The 12549-nt window shown below is 35.2% G+C and overlaps 1 protein-coding gene across 1 annotated transcript; it reads right to left on the bottom strand.

Annotated features, from left to right (window-relative positions):
- Positions 1–5085: 5085 nt before the first annotated feature.
- On the bottom strand, positions 5086–8200 carry LOC128185002 (cholecystokinin receptor type A-like). The gene has a single exon (XM_052854675.1). The coding sequence runs from the start codon at positions 8046–8048 to the stop codon at positions 6816–6818; it is 1233 nt and encodes a 410-aa protein (XP_052710635.1). The 5' UTR covers positions 8049–8200; the 3' UTR covers positions 5086–6815.
- Between the last annotated feature and the right edge of the window lie 4349 nt (positions 8201–12549).

Raw genomic sequence — 12549 nt, 5'->3', positions numbered from 1 at the left:
TTTCGATTGCTAATACATAGTTTGAAATCTATCTTTAAATATTACACAACATGATTCATATGGGGTTTCTCGAAATTCCTGTCGGAAAAGTCTAAAATTTCATATAATGAAAAAGTGCGTAATTCAAATACACACTAGAAACTAATTGCCATGCAAGATTAGTTGATTTTAAAATAAATGATAATCGATAAAATCAACTCCCCTCAGTACTTTGATTAATTTTTTAATTAGAAGAAGAATGAAGTGACACCATCCTGATTTTTACCCCCATAACATTTACCACGAAACGATTACTGCTGAATACCAGGTTAAAATGCTAATTCCTAGCAATTCTATTTTTACATAAACTAATTATGTATACATGTATATACATACAGTATATTATACATGTAGTCTGTAGAAAGTACCCATTTTCTGCTTAACATTTCTATATTTATAAACTCTTGTTTCCATACAACATGCATTTATAAGAATGGAAAGTCAGAAATACATGTAATACACATGTACTAATTCTGTTCACATTAAAAACCACTCTTATAGAGTCTGGTTAAAAGACAAAACTAAAAATAAAAAATATATACGGGCTATTGCATGGCAAACGACATGAAAGTACCAGGATGATAATGTTAAAAAATTATGCGAGGTGTTCGGAGATAGATAAAAGATGTAAGATTTTTCACTATAAAACTCTCGAAATATGTTTCTTATCTTGTTAATTAAAAAATGTAAAAAGACACTTAGGTCATGTCAAAGAGGATTTTTTTTCCTTATAACGATTTCTAGTGTTTATCAGTGATGGATCCATATATTTACAAATGAAAATTGACAAAAGGTAACGGAAACTTGGAACAAACTATGACAAGATCAAAGGAATTTTAAATTGTTAGATACTTGATAGATGGAGAAACACGTATTGCACCGTGTAAACCGTACCACATCTCGAGTGCAATTTGATTTCCTATATGAGTGGATCTTATATTTTCTAAAAGTCAGTTGGAGAAATTTTCTACTTTACAGTTGGCATTAGTTATGGGCGGCGGAAAGGGTTAAAAAGACGTTTATGCAAAACGAACTAACATACTACATGTAAAATACACCGATGCAAAATAAAATCTAGCGTTTATTAAGTGCATTACTGTTGGTTTTCCATCGGTGATCGTTTGTTTTGCATCACTCTCTGTTGATTTTGCAATAGAGGCTGTTGGTTTTGTTTTTAGCTGGTCTGTTTTTTATTTTATTATGTTTTTAAAAATTAGTTGTTCGTTTTGCATAAACGTTTTTTTTTTACCCTTTCCGCCGCCCATACAGTAAGTACTTTCGTTAAAATAGAATTGGACGGTCCCCTGCCCTAAGATCCGATTTTATCAGATAATTATTTGGTTACTTGTAAACATGAATGAATGAATGAATGAATGAATGAATGAAGGAAATCAATGAAATATTGATTCCCTCCTGAATGATTGTTTGGATCTGATATATACATGTACGGATATAATCTTCAAGTTAAAGTGCATGTAGATATACATATATATAATTCAAAATAAACAGCTGGGCACAAGTGTATATCACTAGACAAAAGTCGGATTTTCTGGTACAACCTATACTTAGTACATAGGTGTTGGCCGTATGGTACTTAGACGGTCAAATTGGATCTATACACACTAGTGCATATACTTATTAATTGTACTTCAACGAATGTTTTGAGATACCGGGATAGGAAGTTGACTTTATGTACTCCGAGCCACCAATTAACAACTATTGATTCATTCAAAAATTTATTTTTAACCTGATTTTCCATGGGAAAAATCTACTCATTGAAATGGTGAAAATGACAGGCAGGCGGGCGGCTGCCAAAATGGTACCCCTTTTGTACTGATAAATCCTCCTACAGTTTTCAGAATAGGAAGTTTTTTTTTGTTTTTTTTGCAGAGCAAATGTACATACATTAGAGATGTGCATATTAAATGCACTTGGATTTTGATTTTTGTTACTTTTTGCGAAAATAACCAGCTGTTGAATTTAGTCATTTTTCGCAGAATACATGCACAGAACCGATCAGACTCATCCTAACACAAGAGTAAACCCCAACTAAACCCTGGGTTTACTTTTGGGGATTACTTGGGGTTTACTCTGGGTTTACTTTTTGAAAATTTGGGCCCACTCGGGGTTAACTTTGGGTTTACTTGGAAATTGCTATTGAAGTCAAATTTATGCATTGAAGTGTGAAGCAGACCTGTTTTCTTCTATCTTACCACCCCACTGCCTGAAATTCCTGCCTCTTGTATATTCCTATTACACAGTTAGCGTCTGCTTTCAGGGGTATACTTCTGACCGGGTTTACTCTCTGTGTCCACTCTGGGTTTACTTTGGGTTTACCCTGGGTCCACTCTAGTAAACCCAAAGTAAACCCCGAGTCAACCCAGAAAGAAAACCCAGTGTTTAGTTGGGGTTTACTTTCTGTTAGCTTGGTTCTGATCGGTACTGCATGTGCATATAATGTACATCTATTGTACGGATAAATCCTTATACAGCTTTCAATATAGGACAATTTTGTTCTGCATTGCAATTGGTCGTTTATCTGAAATGTGCAAATTACTTTGATTTTGATTTCTGATTATTTGTGCCAAAAATACCAGATTTTGAACTTAACCCTAACCCTAACCCAAACCCAGCCCTAACCCTAATCTGTCCCAAGATAATTTTGCAGCACATTTGGACGATTTTAAATAAAATACACATACCCGTGAAAGAAGTGCAATTGAAATAGTTGAAAGGGATAATTTTCAAGATAATTTCATTGACACATTATCATCTTTCACTCGGAAAAATTCACAGGAACGAAAACAGATTCCTTACGGAGATTTATAATGGGGAATGTTTACATCTTTTCTCCATTGCGAATACACTCGGAATACATCGCACGATTTTTCAACGTGATCATCCGGGCTTGCTGAATACAAAATCCCCGTAGACATCACATATGTTAGCATTGTATCAAAGACATAAATAACATAAATGTTATTTATGTCTCTGATTGTATTGAAACCTGATAAGCTATCAGGGGCGTTTCGACTGAGAAATCTTGGAAATTTTTCATACTTTTGAATGAACATCGTTTGAACCCTGAGGTATTTATAAATATCAAACAATTAAGCAAAATGTGATTCGAGGATATCTTGAATCAGAGTATAAGTCATTTTCTCGCAGAATATTGCATATAGAGTACCCCATTTCTCTGGATAGGTTGTGTTTATTATTTTAGGATACAGTTCACACAAAAATTACGGGTTTCCTGTCACATTGACAGCTTTTTTGTTGTTGTTTTCTCATGTGTCGGCCGTCTGGAATCTCGATTAGATTCACTGCAAGTTAGTTTCTTTCATGTCATGACATTTGAACCCCCCCCCCCCCCCACACACACACACATACACATTTTTTAAGAGATGCTCCATGTTTATGAGACAGTTACATTTAAATATTATCACATCAATCATACTGGTTTGTTTCCGCATTCATAACTTATTTAAAGTAGTACATGTACTAGCTGCAGGACTGTAGCTCCCGGTCTGAAAAAATTCGGATGGACGACCTGGGAGCTACAGTGCCTCCCATAGTAAAAAACTGCAATTTACGGCGCACAAAAACATGCGCTAGGTTTTGAATGATTCATCTCATCTACGATCACATTCTGTACAAATATTTAATCCCAAAAAATTCCTCGGACATTTTACTACAGATATTGTCACTTCACATGCCTCTGATATTCTTTTAAACACCATCCCCAGCCCTGTCAATTAAAGTGGTGCATGTTTGTTTACATTTAAAAATGGCGACTCTCGATCTCGACGTAAATTAACATACTTCATTTTCCGAGGTCGGTTATCATGTTAAAGAGAAGGTCTGAGGCAAGTAAAGTGATGATATCAGTAGTAAATTTGCTGAAGAATTTTATGGTTCTAATTATTTTTACAGAATTTGTGTGAAAATAAGGTTAATAAGTCCAAACTTAGCGCAATTTTTTGTGCGCCGTAAATTGCAGTTTTTTACTATGGGAGGCACTGTAGCTCCCAGGTCGTCCATCCGAATTTTTTCCGACCGGGAGCTACAGTCCTGCAGCTATACATGTACTTAAAAAATTTAAAATCCATCAACAACTTCATAGTTTGATAACTCTCAGGAAAACGTATTCACTGTAAACTATAACAAATGTAAACCAAAATTTATATATTTAATTGCTTCTTTTAAAAAAGCCACCCAAATTAGGATCGAACACCCTTAAACATATTAAGTGGGCTGGATGGCTGTGGTCATTTTATAGACTATATTAATCTCCTTTAGAAGGAGAGCTGAAAGATAAAGTGTTTAAATTTAGTTTTTTAGTAGATCTGATGGGTAATTTGTGGACCATCCAGTCCCCTTAAAAGGGATTAGAGAATAAAAAAAAATTGCCGGAGTCATACAAGTGTATACATACTTATATATAGCATACTTATAAATACATGTAGCTATACAGGCTCTATATGAACCATGGAGTTTTAATTAAAACACGATCAGATAGCGTGATCTTTGAAAGTCATCTTGCCATTATCATTCAAAATATGTATTCTTTCAACATTTTTATTTCATGGAGAGGTGACGCAGAGCTATATTTCAAAGCAGTTTTTAAATTATTATAATTCAAAATTTAATACGATGGTTATATCTCTAATCTCGATTTTTTTTTTTGTATTCAAGGACCTTTCTTATGAAATGAATATTAACATTTTATTTAAAGCATCAATCAGATACCAAATATTGATATTCTTTTTGAGCACCAGTTGAATTTCAAATTTTGAATACAGTATCCATGCAGGCCCTTGCGAATTGCCTAATGTAAAACAAATGCTCCCAATCTAGTATTCAAAAGTTCGTTCTAGAATTTCGATGGGTCAGCTATAAACTCAGTCTTCCAGATAAAGTCAGTCCCTTGAAGATTTACTTGACAAGACAATGGATTCTTGATGACCCAGTTTTGTAATTTCGATTACTTGGATTAGAGGACACGGCTTTCCCGTTTAATAAAATTAACAGACTCGGTTTAAAAAAAACAGTCTTTAATTCATAGCCATTGCTACTATAGTAGATTCCTAACATACAAATCAACAATAAAATGAACTCATTCACAAAAAATAAATTTTATATACGTACTGTGCATGAATAAGTATATATTTTCATACACCGGGAATTTTTTCCTATATTTCTAAAAATCGATCTTTGCAACTCGGAAGATAACATGTATCTCAAATGAAATTCATAAGAAATTTAGTTATAAGCTGTAGTATTAGATGAAACATGTATATGGTAAAATTGGTTTAAAATGGGAAAAATAACATCCAGCATATATACTGCATGGCAATACCAATGTAGGAATTGCATTAAATGCGAACACTTGCTTCCCCATTATGTAACATACATATTGATACACTAGTACTAGACATGTACATTCACCCACGTCATATATCAGATATGAATATGTTAAAATAAAAATCAACAATGAGAAGCCTTCTCTTTGATTCATTGGTATCTATTTGAAGGTTGCAATAATTCCTGGAATAACTCGTGTCAAACTGCAGGAGGGGAGTAACGCGTATAGAACTATAGTTATATCCACCATTTTAGTATAATTCCTCTATTTTTTGCGGAAACTGATTGTAATTTATAACTCTGTGGAAACTTGCTTGACAGGACTGAAATCAACACACAATTATCCCGTAACATTCAGCAACGTTAGAAAAATCACGGAATGCACGAAATAATCATGATGATGTAAGACCCAAATTCCCAAAGAAGACGATTTGGCTTTTCCTTTTAGCTAACCTACTGATGTACAATAACAGTACTAGTATTTTTCTTACTTTTTACGATTAATTTATCAATTTGTAAAAAGAAAGATGTAAATATAAACAATAAAATGCTTTCTTTGATTATATATTCGTGTGGGTTATGGAGCCGAGGTGGCGATCATTGCAGAAAAAATTACATAACCCACGTTAGCGGGTTATGTATTTTTCATATCCCGCATGAATCACCAAAGAAAGCATAATATTGTTTAAATGAACCAAAGCATCTCACCGTTTAAATAAAAGCTAGTTAAACAGTGCCTCACTATGTTTTTGTGTGTTGCTGAGGATATAATGTTCCTGTCTTACAATTTTTTGTCTATTATGCAGTATTCGGAAACTCAGAAACGGAAATTATTTTTTAAAAAGAGCAACCGTTGCATGAAACAGCAACTCACACACGTGAACACAGATACTGGTGTGTTTGACTTATTGTTGCACTGCTTCAGAACAATGTCACGTTTTACGTACATGATATTCATGTATATATGAATACAATTTTAAGAAAATTGAAACAAATGGACAGTCAGACAGACAGACCGATTCTGTAATGCGCTGTACTAGAGACATTGTTGTTACCTACACATCTACCAGGTACGGATCCAGAATCCAGATCCGGAGGGGGGGTCCGAAGGATAATTGTGTTTGCCAGAGGGGGTCCGAGGCATATTTGCGATAATTTTACTATGTAAGTTTAATAAATTTTAATTTTCGGGGGGGGGGGGGGCTCTGAACCACCCACGCACCCGACCCCCCTCTAGATCTGCACTTGCCTTCACATTACAATTCCTCATGATTATAAGATGATGAGGAAATAAATACTCAGAGTATCTCTGCTATCAATGACCTTGGCTTTAACTTAATCTTAAGTGGTACGTGTAAATGCATTGAGCTAAAAAATACATGGATGGAATATTTAGCTAGTTTGATAAAGAGCTAAGAACACCGAGAACAGCATATTTGTTTTGGTTTAACAATGATGCTAGCACAAATGGCCTTGACCTCTTTTCTAAAGGTCAAATCGAAATATCCATAGATGAAAGGGTTTACAATGTTATTAATGAGATGTATTCGTGGTAGAGACAAAACTAAATTAAACACCTCAAAGTTCGAATCACTAATAAAATATCTCCGAAATCTATCGTTCTCAAAGTACGTGTACAGAAATACGAAAGTCGGGAGGTTGGTGATCGCGTACACTATCACGACAACCAGAAACATGATGGTAAACCGGTTTTTGGCATTATTCCATGCTTTGTGTTGTCGTCCACGATGTTTGCGAACCTGGGTTAGATCGGTCACATTTCGGGAGGTAACCTCACTGGACTCCACGATGTCGGTACTGTGGACGCCGCTTTCGTCGTTAGATTCGTTGTTGGCTGTGTTCGTTCCTCGATCGTCCGACAGTCCCGCCGTTCGCGATATTGTGCGTGATAATTTGTTCTGTCTGTACTTCTCGTAGATTATCTTACCCATTGGCACGTACAGTACTATCATGGCCACCATGTTTCCAAACTGCACAACGAACAGAGCACTGTAATAGATCTTCCACCAAATAGTGTTATCTTTAGCAGTGGCACATTGGTGGTACGGTAGGACCTTGTTATGCAAATGTGGAGGAAGGTCGATGACGTCAGCAAACTCTGTCGTGTTCGTTCGACCCTGACGAACACCAGAAAAGTACAAAAATGGCGCACATGAGATAATAGAAACAACGGTGATGATTATAAGTGCGGCTCGCTTCCAATATAGCGTCATCTGTTGGTGGTGTGGACGACAGATCTTAAGGTACCTGTTGACTGATATGACGAGCAACATAAGTACCGACACAGAATTGGTGGACCAAGCCGCGAAAGTCGACAGTCGACACCCGACGTCAGATGTGAAAATCAGTCGATGAAAATCAAAGTAGAGAAAGACGAAGCTTCCGACAGCGCACGCAATGAGGTCGGCCGCCGCCAAATGGGGCATGAAATAACGACCTTTGAGCTGCTTACTCTTGCGTTTGAATAATTTCCAATAAGCGGCCAGGACGAAAATGTTTCCGATCGTTCCAATAACTATAATGGCGATGGTCACGGCGGACGTTTGGGCGCTTCTTTTGGCAAACAAACTGTTAAGTTCCAACACAAGCTCATATGAATAGCTCGAATGGTTCCTAGCACTCATGTTGTCGAACAAAGTCGAATGTATAATAGAACTGATCAAACTTGAATTTTATTGCGGCTGCTTTTTCCCGTGAGTGAATTTGAAGTGAGTACATTTTATGTGTTTCATTTCCTCATAAACCTAGAATCATATACAGGGCCAGAATAATCTTCCGTGTCGCTGAGATACTGAAACAGATTGGTGCATGGGGTACTCGCGTGCATTGCACGTGTCATAGCGGAACTACATCCGGGTTTATAAAGAAACTCGCGCCATCTGTAACAATGATATCTTATATGGTTATCAATTCTTTATTGTGTATTGAAGTTTTAAACGTACACGTATTGTTTTGGGCTTCGAATGAAAATAACTGAGTTCTTTTCTCGACAATTTTGATCCGTAAGTAAGACTCTGTTCCTCAGGTGTTCAGTCGGTGTCCCTGGCTAACAGGTGATATCTCTTTGGATTTTGTAGATCAAATTATTGTTTTGAATAGAATTACTAGTACTTAGAATACCATGTACTTGAGGAAACAAAGTCATGTTTCTTCTATAACTAATCCATTATTTATTATATGTAGATAAATGATTGTTTAATCAAAAATTTTATAGTTAATAACCATCTCAGTAGGCGTTAGTTTTTATAATAAATCTTTAGTTGTTGACTAGGCACGGGACAATTAATGCCTTAATTTTGTTGACCTTGATGTAGAGAGAGGGCTAAAATGGGCTGTGCCTGCTGCCTAATCCCATTCAATATATTATATTGAAGAAAATAATTTGTTTAAATCAAATCAATGCCTTAATTAACTTAAACATGGAGAAGGTCACATTTGATTTGCCTAAGATGATATGTAGCTCAATTATGTGAAAGCGTCACAAGGAAAAGGAAAAGCTATATAAGACATTTGCTAACGAATATTTAGTTAGGCCTAATTTACTTTTCGATTTATTTTAAATCAAATACCGGAACATTTAGTAAACATCATCAGAAGTTTTTAAATCTTTTTTTTTTTAGATTTAAGATAATGTATGCAACAGTAGAATACAAAAGGACACACAGTTTCTAATAAATTAACGAGTACTCGACTATCGCTCGACTAAAATCCACTGACTTATCGACTAAACCCATCGACTTACGACTAAACCCACCGACTTATCGAATAAACCCACCGAGTTATCAACTAAGCCAACCGACTTATCGAATAAACCCACAGAGTAATCAAATAAGCCAACCGACTAATCAACAAAGCCAACCGAGTGAAATTGAATTCCTTAGTTTAATATCTAACTATGATCTTACTTAATATTTTTCCCACTGAATGCATATGGATTTGACTTACTTTTAAAAATAGAATTCCCACTGAATGCATATGGATTTGACTTACTTTTAAAAATAGAATTCGAAGAAAAAATGCGATAACTCCACCTTATACGTAATTGACACAAACAAGGATATTGCAGTGAATCGTGGTATGCATGCATGGACAGATTTTTGTATAAAGATATATTTTTATTAATATATTAAGGAAATGCATACAACACATTTAACCTACATGTAATAAGTTCTATGAAACAGATCTAAATAAGACAGTAACAGCCAGTACCAAATAAATACCGGGATCAGTCATTACCATGACAGTTGGGTGGTCCACACATTACCCATTACATCCAATTAAAAAAATAGTGATGATATTCCTAGTCACCAGCTAATATTTAGTAAGGAAGAAATTAGCCGAAAACCGATTGTTTTTATACGTGTATATATAATTATTTCTGTTCATAACACATGCGACAAAATTATAAAGCGCCCATTAATACTGGGGTTGGAAGGGGGGGGGGGTTTGTATTGCTTTGTGGTACATCAATACGTAATTACTTGAAGTTTATGTGTTTTATGCCGTATATTCATATTTGTTATATTGTTTTTACAGGATCAAATCTATTTATATAACTGGTGATAATAAAAGCCCGTTAATCGAACCCTAACAGGAGTGTTGATTTTTTTTTTTACATCAACAGATAAACCACGTTGGGCGCCAAAATGTAACAGGTTTATCCGTTAATAATGAAATGATGCATATGTGATATACATGTACTTGTAATTAAATCATAAAATTTGAGACTGCTACATAAACATAACAATTTATAGGAGAATAACATGATTAATATACAATTAAATTGAGTTCATGAACGGGCAAGGCATACCCCCCCCCCACGCCTATATGTATCTCTGCTCGATTGCAGCGCACTTGGAATCATGGTTGTCTTTATTATCACCCAATTTGCGTTTTTGTTTTGTTTTTTCAAATGCGACATTGTCGAATTTTTCGTCAATTTTAGCTGCAGATCTGTGGTTCTACGGAAAAATTCAAGCGGACATTACAGGTTGTCTTTAAGACCTCATAAATCTAATATTTTAAGACCTTCATCTGTAATAATAGTTCCAAATTGATTGCTCTCCTAGTGACAGTTTTGTCAAGTGGAAATTCTTGCTTTGACGTTGTTCGTTTTTGATCGATGTTGTGCTATTTAAGAAATGATCTCAATGTCTATCCAAGTTATACGAGTATAACCTGGGTTGGGGCAATTTACGCTTTTTAATCCGCGAAGCGGATTATAAATCAAAGAACTGAAGTACTGACGGGAGTTGATTTTATCGATTATCATTTATTTTAAAATCAACTTATCTTGCATGGCAATTAGTTTCTAGTCTGTATTTGAATTACGGGCTTTTTTATTATATGAATTTTTAGACTTTTCCGACAAGAATTTCAAGAAACCCCGTATGAATCATGTTGTATAACATTTAAAAATAGATTCCAAACTATGTACTAGTATTAGTAATCGAAACAATTCTAAAAATCGTATGGATCCAAGCACTATTGGTATCGAACTCTAGTCTCGTTCAACCAGACGCTCAGCTGTCTCCGTTAACTTCCGACAAGCAATTACGTAGACAGCCGAGCGCCTAGTTGAATTAACGAGACTTTATTAAACCCTGAGGCGAGTTCAACAGAGCGAGCGCTTGCGGTCGCTCGCCAAAATTTGTGTTGCGGGTATAGGGAATTTTGGCGAGCGCTCGCGAGCGCTCGCTCTGTTGAACAGGCCTCTGGCGTAGGAACACATGCGACTTCAAAAATATCTGAATTGTTCGTAGTATATAAAATTTGACTATTCTCAAAGTGTTTATAGATTTCTTTTTAAAAGTTCTTTTTAGTTTTTTTTAAAAACAATGCTTCAGAATATATAACATCGAATTTATCGATTGTTTTCAAGTACTAAGTCTTGTCAGCGGTGATGATTTGTGCTTGGGTCTAAACACTGTTTCACTTTCGGTTTGCCAGAGTAACTGCATAGGGGAGTTGATTAAAATCAAAATCAACTCCCAAAAAGCGTAAATTGCTCCAACCCAGGTTATACGAGTATAACTTGGGTAGATATTGAGTTTATTCCTTATAATTTAAGTTTTTGTAATTTGCTGTACAAATTGAGTCCGTTTTGCTTTTTAAAATGATATTAATCTGTTCAAAATTCAAACGTAACGTCAAGCGGATAAGTACGTTTTTGACGTTGGTTCATTGTGACGCGTCTTGTGACGTGCAAACCAGGTTATACTAATTTAATTAGATTTGTCTATCACATCAAATGCCGCGTTACAACCAGAATTAAATTAAATTAGTATAAACACTAGCTTTACATGCCTATATCCAGGATTTGCTTTCAGCAATGCTTGAATTGAACAAAATCCACCGCCACGGCATAAAACGTGCCCAAATATGGAGAAGTGTCAAAGGTCAAATGTCTCCTGACTCTTTATTTTACAAGCTGATTGATAATGCACTTTTACAGACTTTATATGAATAATACTGATGAATTGTAATAAATAGGCCATATCAATATAATTTCTTGTTCGTCGGACATCAAATGAAAAAATGTACGAGCGGACAAGCGATTAAATAATAAAATTCAATTTTTACTTAGGCGAAATTTTTAGGCGGTAAATAAATCAATTTGTACGGACGGTTATATTTTCTCTACTTGTTTCTGATTTATAAATCAACACTATTTAGAAATTTATTTCTTTACGTTTTTAACTTCGTTCAGTTCCGTTAGTATTCGTATCATCTGGTTTACTTCAATACTGGTTATTTCATGCATGAGCGCTTTCGCTCTCAGTATAAATAGATTTCCCGGGGAGTATTCGATTAATGCGACGTTCGTTACAAAGCAGTATAGGCTGTCTTTGGTTTTCCCTACCCGCCCTGACCCAAATATGTTTTTTGAGATTAACTAATATTTTGTGTTGCCATTTATTTGTATGTCGAATGGATATTAAAAATGCGATTTGTAACGAACGCACCAATCCTAAAAAATCTGTTTTTGTTTTTCAACAAATTAGTCAAGAAATATTTATTTTCGGAGTGAAACGAGGGAGAAAATAATACGAAAAATAGAGCGGAAATAGAACAGAAAAAAGCACAGAATTTCCTGCATGCAGGAAATTAATTATAATATTATTT

This window comes from Crassostrea angulata, chromosome 5 (assembly GCF_025612915.1).
Source record: "Crassostrea angulata isolate pt1a10 chromosome 5, ASM2561291v2, whole genome shotgun sequence".
NCBI lineage: Eukaryota > Metazoa > Mollusca > Bivalvia > Ostreida > Ostreidae > Magallana > Magallana angulata.
This window is presented reverse-complemented; position numbering and strand designations above follow the sequence as displayed.

Coding starts and splice junctions, on each gene's coding strand:
- LOC128185002 (XM_052854675.1), bottom strand. CDS start 8,048: ATGAGTGCTAGGAACCATTCGAGCTATTCATATGAGCTTGTGTTGGAA.